This window comes from Humulus lupulus, chromosome 3 (genome assembly GCF_963169125.1).
Source record: "Humulus lupulus chromosome 3, drHumLupu1.1, whole genome shotgun sequence".
Lineage (NCBI taxonomy): Eukaryota > Viridiplantae > Streptophyta > Magnoliopsida > Rosales > Cannabaceae > Humulus > Humulus lupulus.
This window is the reverse complement of record NC_084795.1, coordinates 22,449,621-22,466,229: the sequence shown is the minus strand read 5'-3', so window position 1 is coordinate 22,466,229 and position 16,609 is coordinate 22,449,621. Positions and strand designations below refer to the sequence as shown.

The following is a 16,609-nucleotide window of genomic DNA, read 5'->3' as shown; positions in this document are numbered from 1 at the left end:
CCAAGAGGGACTCCAGCAAGTATTGCCGATTTCACAGAGACACTGGGCATACTACTGATGAATGTCGACAGCTGAAAGACGAGATCGAAGGATTGATCTCAAGAGGTTACTTCAGACAATACGTCAAGAACCAGAGTACTAATCAGGCGACCGCGAACCAGAGAGCAACAGCGTCGCAGCCCACGCAAAACAATAATTCCCGAGCTCGGGAGGAAGATAGGCCCCCGCCGATAGATGGAGAAGATGTAATAACCATCTCGGGAGGACTTCATCCCGCAGGAATGGGTAGGAATGCCCAAAAGAGATACGTTAACGAGCTGAAGACTGGGGGCGGGTCTCCCTATGAGCCCGAACCTAGGGCTCCAAAGTGTCAGAGGGTTGAATCTCAACCAATAACCTTCACCGAGGAAGACGCGTCCCATGTCCAGTTTCCTCACCATGATCCGCTGGTCATCACTCTCCAGCTGGTAAATAAAAGGGTCCACCGAGTTCTCATAGACAATGGGAGCTCAGTGAAAATTCTCTATAAAGAAACCCTCGAAAAGATGGGACTCTCCCTTCGCGACCTGAAAGCGTGTGCGACTACTTTATATGGCTTTTCAGGAGAAGGGACCGCCTGCATGGGATCCATCGAGCTCCCCGTAACCTTGGGAGACTACCCAGTCTCGGCAACCAAGATGATGGAATTCGTGGTAGAAGATCTACCTTCAGCCTACAATGTGCTGCTCGGGAGACCCGCCCTGGTTGTGCTGGGGGCAGTTTCATCAGTGAGGCATTTGGCCCTTAAGTTCCCGACCCCTAGCGGTGTCGGAACATTAAAGGGAGATCAATTAGCTGGGAGGGAATGCTACAGCATTTACTTGAGAGGAAAGAAACAAACGAGCGCACAAGCACTCGTCATTATTCAAAGTAAAGACGGGACAGTCCTAGAAATTGATGAAGAGATCGATCCAAGGGTTGAGGAGAAAGCTGACCTCGAACCCTTAGAAGAGCTCGAAGAAATTCAGCTCGAGGAAACCGATCCCTCGAAAAAGGTGAAGATTGGAAAACACCTCCAGGATGAGACAAAATAGCAACTAATTTTCTTTTTAAAGAAGAACCAGGATGTCTTCGCATGGTCACATTCGGACATGGTGGGAATAAGTCCGAATATAGCAAGCCACGCGCTAAATATAGACAAAAGCTTCCCTCCGAAGAAACAAAAGTGAAGACAGTTGGACGACGACAGAAAGAAGGCACTGAAGGAGGAGGTTGATAGGTTAAAGGCAAACCAATTCATTAGGGATGCCTTTTACCCTGACTGGGTAGCCAATCCGGTGTTGGTCCCAAAACCCAATGGGACGTGGCGGACCTGTATTGACTATTCAGACCTCAACAAAGCTTGCCTGAAAGACTGTTTCCCATTACCAAGGATTGACCAGCTCGTGGATGTCACGGCGGGGCATGGCCTGATGTAGTTCATGGATGCCTATTCTGGATATAACCAGATTCCTATGCATGCCCCTGACCAGGAACATACGAGCTTCATAACGGATAAGGGGCTATACTGCTATAATGTCATGCCATTCGGGCTCAAAAATGCTGGGGCCACATACCAGCGGCTCGTGAACATGATGTTTTCAGAACATATAGGAAATAACATGGAAGTTTATGTTGACGACATGTTTGTCAAGTCTCAACTTAACAATAACCATGTTGATGACCTCGAAGAGTGCTTTGGCGTGCTCCGCAAGTATAACATGAAACTGAATCCTCAGAAGTGCACTTTCGGAGTATCTTCAGGAAAATTCTTGGGCTTTATCGTGAACGCTCGTGGAATAGAAGCCAACCCTGACAAGATCCAGGCCCTGATTGACATGCCCTCACCTCGAAGACACAAGGATGTCCAAAGTTTGATCGGCAGAATGGTGGCCCTAAGTAGGTTCATTTCAAAATCTACGGACCGTTGTCTCCCATTTTTCAACCTTTTGAGGGGAGGTAAGAAATTCGAATGGACAGAGGAGTGCGAGCTAGCATTCCAGTAGATTAAAAATCACCTCGCCGAACCCCCCATCTTATCAAAACCTGAAACGGGAGAAGTACTGTACCTATACCTCTCAACCACCGAACACGCGATGAGTGCAGTACTCGTGCGAGAAGAAGAAAAAGTACAAAGACCCGTTTACTACATCAGTAAAAGGTTACTGGGGGCAGAGTCAAGATACCCCCTGATGGAGAAGCTGGCACTTAGTTTAATTCATTCATCTCATAAACTCCGCCCCTACTTTCAAGCGCATCCCATCCATGTGTTGACTGATCAACCACTTAGGCAGGTCTTGTCTAAACCGGAGGCTTCAGGTCAACTTTACATCGATGGCTCATCCAATGAAAATGGATCGGGGGCAGGAATCATTTTGGTTACCCCCGCGGGAAGCAGATTTCATTCTGCCTTAAGATTTAACTTCAAAGCATTGAACAATGAGGCCGAATATGAGGCTTTACTGGCGGGGCTTTGTATAGCCAAGGAGCTCAAAGCTAAAGCAATACATTGCTACAGAGACTCCCAGCTCGTGGTTAATCAAATCCTGGGAGAATACCAGGCTCGTGGCACGAAAATGGCAGCTTATTTGGAGAAGGCAAAATCCGCATTGGAGCGTTTCGAATTTTATGCAATTGAACAAGTTCCCCGATAGTGGAACTCAAATGCAGATGCCTTAGCTCGGCTCGCCACCTCCGCTGAAAATGAAGAACTGAACGTTGTGCCCATAGAACATCTCTCGGCACCTAGCATCAACGAACCGGAGGAGGAAGACGTGTGTATGATTGAATCCGAACCTACCTGGATGACCCCGATAGTTGAATACCTCGAGACCGGAGCCCTTCCAAAAGATCGGAACCAGGCTCGAAAGTTAATGTATCAACTTCCCCGTTACACCATTTTAGACGGAAAACTATACAGAATGGGGTATTCCATGCCATTAGTTCGGTGCATAACTCCACCCGAAGCTAAGAAGATCATCGAAGAAATTCATGAAGGATTCTGCGGAGATCACACCGGGGGGCATAGCCTATCCAAGAAAATCATACGCCAAGGATATTTCTGGCCTACCATTAAAACGAATTCTTTCGAGTACGTGAAGAAATGCGACAAATGCCAGAGATTCGCCATGATTCCTCGAGCTCCACCATCCGAGCTGACCATGTTGACATCCCCATGGCCATTCGCAGTATGGGGAATCGATCTCATAGGCTCTCTCCCAACAGGCAAGGGCGGTGTAAAATATGCTGTAGTCGCTGTGGATTATTTTACAAAGTGGACGAAGGCTGAACCGTTGGCAACAATAACTTCCAAAAAGGTCCTCGACTTCATGGTAAAAAACATCGTATGCCGATATGGGGTGCCGAGGAAGATTGTATCCGACAACGGCACTCAGTTCAATAGCGACTTGTTTACCAACTTTTGTGAAAAGAATGGAATAATAAAGAGTTTTTCGTCAGTAACTCATCCTCAGGCGAATGGCCAAGTTGAGGCTGTAAACAAAACTCTCAAAAGTTCACTAAAGAAAAAGTTGGAGGAAGCAAAGGGACGATGGCCCGAAGAATTGCCCCAAGTCCTATGGGGATATAGGACCATAGCTCGAACATCAACGGGGCATACCCCGTTCTCTCTAGCGTATGGTTGCGAGGCAATGTTGCCTATCGAGGTCGAAATTCCAAAAATTCGAACTCACATTTACGACCAAAACTCAAACCACACTCAGCTCGAAGAAACCTTAGACTTGATTGAAGAAAAGAGAAACGAGGCTCAGCTCAGGAACGCTGCCTACCAGCAACGAACTACCAGGTATTTCAACAAGAGGGTTCGAGATCGAAAGTTCGATGTGGGAGATCTGGTGTTAAGACGCGTATTTTTGGCAACACGAGATCCAGCAGCTGATGTGCTCGGGCCGAATTGGGAAGGACCATACCAGATAGAGGCAGTCATCCGGTCCGGTGTTTACAAGCTAGCGAGATTGGATGGGAGCTTGGTACCGCGAGCATGGAATGGCGAACACCTTAGACCTTACTACCAATAGTATAGGAAAAGTGTTGCCTGTAACCATGATTTTTCTATCTGTATTAATTTCTCTGCTTTTGAATTCCATCAAATAAAGATCTATTTCGTTCAATATGTTATGTCTCTTTTTATTTTTGTAATCTCTCTTAATTTAATAACCTATGGTCAAACTCATAGGATATTAAGGGGGCATCATTGGTATACATACCATCAGCTTAACAAATAAAATAACATACACGAAATACATACAAGTGTTTGGATACAACCAAATGCGCGAGCTTAGATAGTTTGGACGTAACCGAATTATCAAAAACATACAAACGTTTGGATATAACCAAATGTGCAAACTAGGTTAAAAATGTAAGTGTGGATTAAAAACCAAAACACGAACTTAATAGGGTTTGGAACAAACCAGCTAAAACTAATCAACGATAAGTGGGAACCTAAACCCGCTTCGAGATAAGTCGAGATCAAGGCTAGAATATCTTAAAGGAAAATAGTTTCGAACTTTTAACCTCGGAGAAATAACCGAGGACAAGAAAAAGTAACTAAGTAATAAGATATAACTAAACCATTCGCATTACATACCATACAAGTGCTTTCAGGTTCATGGTTAAAGTAATACCCGACCTTGATAAATAACGAGGTCGGAAGCGGATAATTCGAGCAAACGATGCATGAATGCGTTGGGCTTCGAGCCCAAAATCCAAACTATGTTTGTGTGAATAAATAAACATAAACGATTCATTAATAAAAAATATGCAAAATATTTCGAAACAAGAAATGTAAAGCATATGTATCAATGTAAAAAGAAATTGTATCAGCCCTACGGGCATAAATTAAAACAATTACAAAATAAGGGGACGCAGCCCCATGATAAGATTTCCCTGAGATCAGAATCAAGAAGGAGGAGTCTCCTTGGCCTTCTCAGCATCGGCAGCATTGGACCCCTCAGGACGAATAGCATGACTATCCTCCTGAGCACCTTCGGAGGCGGCCTCCCGAGCAGTCTCTTCCGCCTCGAGCCAAGCATTCCACTTATCCAGAAGCTTCGCCTCGAGAGGACCTAAGAAACTGGTATCGAGGTCTTCGTTGTTGGCCCACATTCTGTACATGGCCGAATCAACCGCCTGGTCCTTCTTCTCTTTATACTCAGCAAGGTGGCGAGCCTTTTCACCCTCAATTATATCGAAGGTAGCGGCCTGGTCTTGTTCGAGCTTTTTGTTAGCCTCTTGGAGCTGAGCGTTCTCCTTCTCAAGCTCCTCCAGCCTGGCATTCTCTTTCTTGAGCTCCGCGAGCCTAGTATTCAGCTTCTCAAGCTCAGACGCTTTAACCTTAAGCCCCTCGGCTCCTACCTCGAGCTTTTCATTTGCTGCCTTCAGGTCGTCACTCGCTTTGAGTTGATGATCCTTTGCCTCCTGAGCATAAGACTTGCTCGAATGGATCTCGTTGTTCAACCTATAGTTGAGCTGGGCAGTAAAGGCGAGAGACTGACAAAATAAAAAATTGTCATTAACGCCAGGACTGTGTAAATATAACTAAGAAGTAGAAGAAAACTTACCGCGACAGCGAGCTCGATACTCTTCTCATAGATGGCAGTGCAGTCTTGGGCATTGTTCAAGTATTGCCATTGAGGAGCTTCGAGACTGCTGAAGCTCTGGCCGATTCGGGACATAACATCCGAACACAGCATAGACCCATGGGTTCCAGCCGCGTTGTCAATTACATACTCCTCGACGTTAGTAGAAACTGACAGCTTCTGAGCTCGAGAAGCGGAAGGCTTTCTAGGAGGTGGACCAAGTGTTGGCTGAACCACTACAGGAAGTTGAGGCTCTGCCATAATGGAGGCACCAACCTGTGAAGTCGGCGCCACCGTGGAAGTCCCGACCTGCAAAGTCGACGCCACCATGGAAGTCCCGACCTGCGAAGTCGACGTCGCAACGGAGCTCGTAACAGGCGGAGCAAGGGTTTTCTCGGACCTCTTGGGGACCTTGGTGGGCCGGTCAGCCTTTCGCAACCCTGCCCTGGGACGCTTGCTCCTTTTGGCGCCGCCACTCTCGATGATGTTGTCAAGGTCGGAGTCCATCTTGCCTGCACAGTCACGCCACAAGGTGAATCATAACAAAAAGAGGGAATAGTATATAAAGTGATTCAGTATCGCATAGATATAAAAAGTAATGATAGAAGAAACCTAACTGGAACTCTCCCCCGAGCTCGAGCTCGGGGACCATGAAATTCCCCCATCTTCAGAAGAGGCGGGGGGAGTACCTTCCCTATAGGTGGACGTCAACCTCGAAAGGTCCCTATAATCATTGGTCCCATATTGGACGGCTATCCCGTCCCACACCTCGTTCAGACTGTACATGGTGTCATACTTCCAAAGCCAACTATCAAACCTATGAACTCGGTCGTCTACCCAAGTCCATATGTAGAAGTGGTCCCTATCATCCGGGCATAAAACTAACCTATTGGGTTTGTGTTTTAATAAGGTGGGGGACCACATTCTTGAGCTAAGGATGACTTTACCTTCTTCATCCGAGTCTGAGGTCGAGGCTTCATCGTTAGCCTCGTTTCCCGATGGTGGACTCCTTCGGCGAGCTGGAGGTGGAGGTGGAGGCCTTACTTCTCTCCTTTGAGGGAGGATGCCTGTGGGCAAAGGCACCTGCTCCCAACGATCATACTTTTTATTGGACCAGTCCGAGGTGGACTGGGCATCTCCCAAAAGCCCGTAAGCTCGGAGCTTACTCTCATGTAAGAGGTATGAGAGGGACCTCCTGCCATAAGGGAGTTGGAGCAGAGTCTCTCTATGCTCCTTCATTGCGTCGTCGGGAGTAGGACGGTGAAAATTGGCTGGAAAATAAGACACATTGCAACTAAGTACGAACCTACAAATAAAAGCCCCTGCACAGAGATAAAGAAGGTTGGGGTACTTACGAATCCGTCTGAATGAGTAGCATCGAGACGGGGACAAGCCATCTGTCCAAAAGAAGTCTTTCTTAAAGTCAGGTGGATGATTAGGAAGATCCTCAAACACCTTTTTCTCTTTGGGGTAGCTCGAAAGATAGTAAAAGCCGTCTCCTCCCCGAGCTCGGGAGGGGTTGCTTTTCAGACAGAAGAGGTATAAAATCTCCTGTGGTGAGGGTCCTTCCCACTTCAGCTCATGGTATAGCGACCTCAGGGCAGACAGAACCCTGTAAGAATTGGTGTTGAGCTGGAATGGAGCCAGCCCAACAAAATCCGTGAAGTCCTTGAAAAATGACTTCAAAGGCAGTAACGCTCATGCCTTCATATGCTCTTGGCTCCAGGCCGCATATCTCAGCTTGGGATTTCCATCTCCCGGGGCGCGGCAACTTTGCTCACTGGGGGTAGGAGCTCGACACCTTAGGGTGCCTGACAGCCTAAGACCATGGAGAGCCAGGATATTAGTTATCTGGCCTAGTGAGGTAATCGAGCTCCAGTAGTGCTCGGCTTCGAAGAACTCCCTCCTTGGTTGCGAGGTAGAAGGCTCCCCCATGAGCGAGAATTGGAGCTCTCCCGGGCTATAAGCAACGGTCACTTTTAATTTAGGGTCGAGGGGGATCGGCCTGGGTCCAGAATCAAGTTCTAGATAAAGATCTTCCCGAAGGGTTCTCCTCTTCCTCTCTATAACCTCGTCAATTTGGCGGCGATAATGAGCTCGAATCTCCTCCTGTTTGCGCGCGAGATCATACTCGCGAATCAGACGTTGATTCCAAGCAAACAGCGACTCCGAGCTCGGGGTTTTTGGCGAGTAAGGGATTTCCAGCAACGACCCCCACCGTCTTTCCAGATTCTATGACATCTAGCGAGAAAGAAAAAATGGTGAGGGCCATGCATGCAAGGGTTCAAGAATTACGAGCTTGACAAGATAAGCTCGGAGAATGCTTAAGAATGCAACGAGCTCGAAACTAAGACTGCGATTGAGAGTCAGAACGTGTATTCCATGAGAAAAAGGAGGAGAGTGGACAAATTTTTTTGAAAATCCTGAAAATCAGGGGAAAAAGAGTGGCGGTTATCCAGAAAAGGTAATCTTGGGTATCGTGCGTTCTTTAAAACCAAGGTTTTATACCCGATATCTTGGTGTGCAAGATATGTCTTTTAAAATTTTGAAACCCAGAAAAAAGAGACCTTGTTCTACACCAAAACTGGATTTGAAACCAGAGATTTAAACCTAGTATGGGAACGTAAACGTAGAAGCCTATCGGTCAAAAATTTCCTAGCATATCATACTAAGGAAATATATTAGCGCACTCCCAGAAATAACAAGATGGACAGAAACTGGCATAAAGGAAAATAAAAATTGGACACTTACACAATAATGACGATTGCAGAGAAATCGTCGACTGAAGGAGAGGCTGCAGATATGAGCTCACGGTCTCGAACAAACTAGCGGTCCTCTGTTTCTTCGGTTGAGAAAACATGCACAAGCAAGAAATTCTCAGGGATAGTCTCTGGTTTTGCTATTTTCTTTCTTCTGATGAGCGAAAAATAAAAGGAAGACGATGAGTGGGGTCTTATATATATAGATGGAAAAAGGGGATTAATCTAAGACAAAGCCCTTGCAAAATCCAACGGATAGGGATTAATGATAAGATGGTACCATAAAGGTGGCAGGCGAACGATCGTGGGCAGATTTCCAAGGTACTCGAGTACCCTGAATGGACAATACCCAACTGACACGTGTCCATTTTCAAGTATGTGACGATGCGGTTCCCGAAGAAAGTAGTTCAAAAGTTTCCTTCTCATAGGATTCGAACAAATACTTTTGAGGGGGCAAGATGTTACACCCAGATTTCGAGCCATGAAAATTGTGACCTCGAAAGCTGGATTCATAAGGAATGAACTCGTAAAGTCTGGAATATGTCCGGGATCTAAACATCGAGCCTGCGAAGCAGAGACGACTTTGAAGATGATAGCCTCAAAATCCTCACAAGCTCGAAAGATAGATCCCGAAGTACATCTGTTCTCGGGATGGCCTCGGATCAGGGCTCCGAGCCTGAGGCGCATATGAGCTCGAAGTCATATAGCCTCGGGAAGATGCTATAGCTCGAATCTCAATAAGAAACCTGGGTGAATGGGGCCTTGGTGATATAGGATAATAACTTTGAATATCCCAGTGAATCACCAATAAGAGACACAGTCTACATTTATTACTATAAATCCCCTATAATCAAGGGATATTATTTGTTCAGTTATACGCCCCCTGATCTTCAGGGGACGTTTCCTTGTATATCGGATTGCAGGCTTTTAATGCCATTTAATTTATTTGCATATAAAGAATAACTTCCCAAAATATGTGGGATAGTATTCTGAAATCTTCTCTATAAATAGAGAGGTCATGCACCATTGTAAGGGAGGGGAATTTTTGTGATCTTGAGGGAAAACTCTGGAGAATTCATCCTTGAAGAATTTTCAGAGATCATCTCAAGTTTAATAACAAAGTCTCGTGGACTAGGCAGATTTAACTACTGAACCACGTCAAAAATCTCATTTGTATTATCGTATTTCATTTGGCCATAACTGATTATTGTTTTCGTGCTCTTCTTTCATTGTTGACGAAAAACGGCGTCAACAAAGGTAATTGGAGGAAAAAAAGTATTTTTTACGAGCTTGAGTATTGGTGTACAAACAAATTAAAACACAATATAGATGTCATGCATGTTGAGAAGAATGTGTGTGATAGTCTCCTTGGCACCATCTTAGACAGTGATAAATCTAAGGACACCACTAATGCCATACATGATTTGAAAAAGATGGGTGTGAGAGAATCATTGTGGATTTATGAAGATGAGAATGGGAAGCTGATGAAGCCGCACGCTCCTTATGTGTTAACTCCGGCGCAGAGGCAACAGTTTTGTCAGTTTATAAAAGGAGTTAGATTTCCAGATGGCTTTTGTTCAAATTTGAAGAAGAAAGTGTCCGAGAATGATACAAATATTCTTGGGTTGAAGTCACACGATTGTCATGTGATAATGCAACGATTACTTTCTCTCGGTGTTCGCAAGTTTCTTCCAAAATCTATATCGACCACTATTGCAGAATTGTGCAATTTCTTCAGGAAAATATGTTCGAAGACTTTAAATGTTAAAGATATGGAGGAAGCACAAAATGATCTTATTCAGATATTGTGCAAGATGGAGTTTATTTTTCATCCAGCTTTTTTTGACATAATGATTCATTTGGTATTACATTTGCCAGAAGAAGCAATATTGGGTGGTCCGGTATTTATGAGGTGGATGTATCCTTTTGAAAGGTACATGAAAAAATTAAAGAATTATGTGGGAAATAAAGCTCGCCCTGAAGGGTCGATCGCCGAAGGCTATGTTGCAGACGAGGCTTTGACCTTTTGTTTAATGTATTTCAAAGGCATTGAAACAAGATTTAACCGTCTTGATCAAAATGAAGATGCAACTTATATCCCACGACATCTTGCAGTTTTCCAATCTCAATGTCGTCCATTCACAAAGGGAACTTTGAAGACTCTCGATCATAAGACTCGTGAAATAGCTGAGTGGTTCATACTTGAGAATTCTCCTGAAATTGAGCCTTATTTAGAGTAAGTTTATTCTCTTATAAATTAGAACATGTGTGGTTATTATCAGTTTTTTGTTATCAAGAATCGTAACACTATTCTAATTAACAGCGAACACCTACAAGAGATTAAACAAAAATACCCAGATGGTGATCATGATCGTTTGCATAGGAAAAAATTTCGTTCGTGGTTTCATAAAAAGGTAGCTTTGAACTTTGAACAGTGATTTTATTAATGATATATTTTGTGAATCTAATATCATTCTATGTATTTAGATATATGACTTGCACAAGCTTGGGTCTTTGGAAAACGGTGATGAACTGTTAGCTTTAGCATCTGGGTCAGATCATTTGTCAACCTTTTACCAAGGTTGTATAGTCAATGGTGTTCGATTTATTACACACGATCGAGACAAAAAGCGCACCACACAGAATAGTGGAGTGTTTGCTGCCGGAACAGAAGGTTTTAATTATTACGGCACGCTTGAAGAAGTAGTGATACTTTCTTTCGCTGGTGCATATTCAGTAGCATTATTTTGGTGCAAATGGTTTAATACAAATCCAAGAATGAAGAAAACAGTCATTGAAAATAATATCACCAGTATAAACGTCAATGGTGAATGGTACAAAGATGAGCCGTACATACTTGCTACTCAAGCTAAGCAAGTTTTCTATCTCGATGATTTACTTAGAGGTCGTGATTTGGGACATTAAGGAAAATTCTGATGATGTTAATGATGTTATTGATGTTGTACATGAAACAAGTTCATCAAATTTTGTGTTGACTGTGGACCTCGGAGAGTTGATTATGCAATCTGATCAACCTGTTGCATATGTTGGAGCTGATGAAGATGGTGACGACGAAACTGATATGTCAGAACATGAGGACGTTGCAGATGCAGAAGATGAATTGGTTGTGGAGCTTTGTGAAGATGAAAATGTGTCTCCGATTACTGATGGAAATGATAGTGATTACTCTGTTTAGTTTTTTCTATTTGTGTGACAGAACTATGTATTTAAATATAATGAAGTTTTTTTTTTGTAATTATAATATAAGATATTTGAGCTTTGTGAAGATGAAAATGTATCTCCGATTACTGATGGAAATGATAGTGATTATTCTGTTTAGTTTTTTCTATTTGTGTAACAAAACTATATATTTAAATATAATAATGTTTTATTTGGTAATTCTTATTATTATGAATTCAATATAATATACTTCTATTTTAATGCTAATTACTAACTAATAAATTTTAAACTGAAGTATAATGTCAGCTGATATAGCTACTTATCACGGCGGAGATGGTGGGGGTCAAGACCCGCCAGATCCTTCTAGGGTACCAACATCTTGCGAGTCAGGTTAAATATTGCATATCAAAATTATTTTTAGAAATTATATTGTTAGATAAATATAACATCAATACTAATACTGATTATTGTTAATAAATTTTAAAGCCCCGCCGACGAGAAGAAAATGTCGTGGCCCTGCTAGTAATAATGTTCTTGAAGAACGAAGGAAAAAAGCTGGGAAACCATTGGATCTAGAGCTTGATCCTGTGACCAACAAAGTGGTTGGGCAGGAGGATCAAGCTTTTTTTCACATGTTGGGCACTCTAGTTTCCATTTTGTGTCCGGGGCATTATTTGGATTTTGCTGATGTACCTCAACAGTTTAAGGATCAAGTGCTTGATCGTACGAGGGTAAAAAAATTACAAATCTTGTACTTTTCATTATTTAATTCCATTATTTACAAGTTATCTAATATTTTTTTTTCTTAATGCAGTATTACTATAATATAGACGGTCATCCACAACGTGAGTCAGTTTTGGCAACTCTCAACAAGGAGATGGGGGAAAAATATTGCGAGAGAAAGAACTATATACATAGACACTTCAAAAATCATTATGCTGGACCAGAAGATTTGGAGAATGTCCTCTCTAAGCCACCTGACCAATGCACTAAGGAGGCTTGGCAGCTTATTTGTGAAATGTTCTTGAGCGAAAGATTTTTGGCTCGTTCCGCTAAAAATCAAGCAAACAGAAGACAAATGAAGTATGTAACAACACAAGGCACAAAGTCGTTAGCAGCTAAACGTCACCAATATGTAAGTGAAGATGTTAATTTAATTTTATAAAATAACACATTCTGAAACATTTTGTTTACATTTGTATAGGAGAACCCGGATGCGCATGTTGTTGATACTTGGAGGGATGCTCATATGAGAAAATCGACAAAATCTTTTGTCAATAAGGCAACTCAACAAGATTATGTAAGTGAATAGTATTTTTTTCTTGTTTCTAATGTTTATAATGTTTCTAATTTTTGTTTATAATTTTTGTTTATAATTTTATCTTTATACAGGAAAAAAATGTGCGCTGAGGTTGAGAGGTCACAGAATGAGAGGCAAAGTCAACAGCAGAATGAGGCATCTCTAAATGTATCTGGCGTTGATTCGTCCCCGGTCGATCAATACGAGATACTAAGTAAACTACTCGGGGAGAGATCTGACTACCAAAGAGGAGTGGGTTATAGGGCGAAAGGGAAGGCAAAAAAGACATCCTCTAGCTCTACAGATCAAAGTCAGTCCCAAGCAAATACTACTGCTTCGCCTAATGAAGATATGAGAGTTATGACTTTGCTGATGAAGGCAATTCGTGAGACGTTTGAGACTTCGACAACTGTGCATCCCAGTAAACTGTATGACCCAATGTTTGACAGTTTTCTGCAGAGGCATTGCCACCACAATCCGAAGGTGGTTCGTCTTCTCAGAGTAACACTGCCAATCTTGACCTTCATACACCGCCACAACAGCAGCATCAGTCTCCTTCACAGCAGCAGTATCAGCCTCCTTCACAGCAGCAGTTCCAGCCTCCTTCACAGTATCTGCCACATGTGTCGTTGCAACAACCTCCTCAGTATCAAAACCAATACACTTTTGGACCTTTTTCCCAGTCTCCTCCACAATATTTTAGTTTTACCGATTTTCCAGGAGGATCGATGCAGCCTCCGCCACAGCCACAGCCTCGAGATCTGTTTGGGGACCTCACGCTCGGACGATCATCACAACCACCTTATATTCCTTCACCGCCATAGCCACGGCCGTCACCGCCACAGCCACCGCCACCGCCACCGCCACCGTCACAGCTGTCGTTCTCACAGCCAAACCAAAATGTTGAAGATGAGGACAATTTCAATATTAATCTTAATGACTTTCTTTAGTTACTAGTTTGTATATTTGGACTGAATTAATACTTTATTTATTTTTAATGACTATAGTGATATTTACTAGGTTGATAAATATTAAAACTATTTATATTAATTTTAATGTTAGTTATGTTTAAATTAATTAAATGTTTATTTTTGTTAAAGTATATTATAAATTATTTTTAAAAATAATTAAATTTAATAAATATTAATTTATTAATTTATTTAAAATTTATTTTAAAAAAAATTATAAAAACAATATTAGCGGCGGACTCCGCGGCTAATAATAATGGCTCGAACATAGCTATTAGCGGCGGGTGTGTCAGTCCGCCGCTAATAATCATTATTAGCGACAACTTTTTAGGCACGGCGTATTAGCGGCGGAGGCCCGCCGCTATTGTGTATTAGCGGCGGATTTGGGCATTATTAGCGGCGGAGTCCCCCGCCGCTAATACTGGAATTTCTTGTAGGGCATGTTGATTGTTGTCGGTAGAAGTTTCGTTCTACCGACGCGGCTGTATCGAAGACTTACTGCCGACGACATGTTCTCGGTAGAGGCTATATCGATGACATCTAGGCTTATACCGATAACATTTGTTCTTGGTATAGGCCTTGTTTTTTGTAGTGTTGAAACAGTTGGAGTGGATGATTCCGATAATAATATAATGACATGCATGTACTACAGATTGATTAAGAGGATGCATCGAAATGCCCTATAACAATAATAAAACGTACGATAATGACATCGCACAATATATTTGGACAGTAATATATAATTATTAAAATAGTTACAATATATGTAAAACTTAATTTTAACATATGCTTTTTACAAAAATCCGAAAATATATAGGCATCCATAGATTTTCTTCTCTACTACTAGCTACTACGTATACTATGTCAATTTTTTTTTTCTTTTCATAAATTGCATTCCCACACGTTTTAGTTGATAACACACATAATATCGACCACACACACATATCAAGTAAACTCCTCCTAAACACTAGCTAGCTAGCTAATTTACAATCAACATCCAAGTAATGGAGAAACGAATGCTTGAAACTCATTATCAGCCTCCAACTTAGCCATATCATCCCGATTCAAACTAATATAGGCCTCTATTCCATCCCCAGTTTTGGTGTCAAAGAAAGCAGTTACGTTGCTGAAATTTAGGGCAGGAGAGCCAACCCATGTAGGGTTACCCCATCCAAAATCAGCTTCATAAATTGGAAACTTTAACAAGCTAGTAAAGGCAGACGTAACCAATTCATCTCTGACGAATCTATTAGCACTGTCCTCAAGGATATCAAAATGTTCTTCATTACCCTCTATTAGTTTCGTCACAAACTCCGTATCAATCTTCTTTATTTCCTCTCTTATCTGCTTCACCAACTCTCGACCACAAGAATCTTCTCCAACAGTACTAATACACGAGGAAGGAACCACCGTAAAGGCAACCCTATAATAGTTTCCGAAATGATGATTTTGGAGAGGCGGGTCGAATTTCGGCCGTAGATTCACGGGATGAATAATAGTGTAAAGCTTCTTCGAATCATCAGATTTGTAGGTTGCAGCCATAAATCGACTCCATATGAAAGTTGATAAAGCTTCCACACGTGAAGGCGCTCTGTCCTGGTCGCTTAATTTCGTTTTGAGAGTTTCAATTGCCGTGGAGTCAAAGATAAACCTCTTAGCTATGATGTTCTTTCTTGTTATGCCAACAGTTGAATCATACGATCTCAAATTCTTGGGTGGGAAGAGTGTGGCCGAAACGAATTCAGGTGGGGCAATTGTGTCAGCCTCACCACGAGCAGTGGCCACCCAAGTTTTGACGAACATGATACTAGACAAAGCGTCTGCAAGCTTATGGGAAATGCATACGCCGATGACGATTCCTCCGCTTTCGAAGACGTTGAGTTGGACGCCAAGGGCAAACTCTCCGACTTCGTCGAGCTTAAATGGAAGGAACTTGTTGTGGTCACTTGCGATTGGAGCTTTGATAGCGTCAGAAATTGATTGGCCTTTCACTTTGGCTTCAAGGAATGGAACTCCCTCGTCGTTACAGTCGACGATTAGGTCGCCTTTGAGTTGTCGTCCGGCGAGTGGGTAGAAAAGGGCTAAGACCTCAGACAAAGACTTCTTGAGGTGATTGGATATGAAGGTGATATTGTTGAACTTATGGTGTTCATCATCAGGATCATCGGTACCGTTAAGTTCATAGAAAAAGAGTAAAGGGTTATAAACTTTGGGAGATATTTGATCGAGGCTAGAGAGCTTGTAACGGCGGAGATGATCTGGGGTTGGAGAATTAGGTTTAATAATCTCATTGGAGATTACTTCAATTTCGACAACGTTACTCATTTTATCACCTTACTTCAATAACGATATAACTAAGTTAAACTTTAGAGAATATTTATACATATAACTATGATTAAGTATGCTGGAGAGGAAGCTGCATCTTATAAGAAAATGATGAAAGAGTAAATATTTTATGAAGATGCATGGATGATAAAAAAACTGATGTAATTAATTGTTAATAATTATATTATATTGGTTTTAAATATAATTAATTATATTATGTAGATATACACTATATAAATATGTATTTATTTATCTATTTATATCGAACTTTTTCTTTGTGTAATTCTTGTGGTTAACACCATGTTGGTTGGTTTACTTGCCGCCTTGACTTTTGAATTCTAAGACAATAGCTTTCCCAAATATATCAAGATTTGTTCTAGAAAATTAAAAAAAAAAAAAGATATATTATTGGATGTATGTTTGTACAAGTTATATGACCCCTATATCCTTAAATAGTATATT

General features: G+C 42.0%; 1 protein-coding gene across 1 annotated transcript; it reads right to left on the bottom strand.

Annotated features, from left to right (window-relative positions):
* Positions 1 to 14,521: 14,521 nt before the first annotated feature.
* LOC133821000 (stemmadenine O-acetyltransferase-like) lies at positions 14,522 to 16,397 on the bottom strand. The gene has a single exon (XM_062253541.1). The coding sequence runs from the start codon at positions 16,145 to 16,147 to the stop codon at positions 14,813 to 14,815; it is 1,335 nt and encodes a 444-aa protein (XP_062109525.1). The 5' UTR covers positions 16,148 to 16,397; the 3' UTR covers positions 14,522 to 14,812.
* Between the last annotated feature and the right edge of the window lie 212 nt (positions 16,398 to 16,609).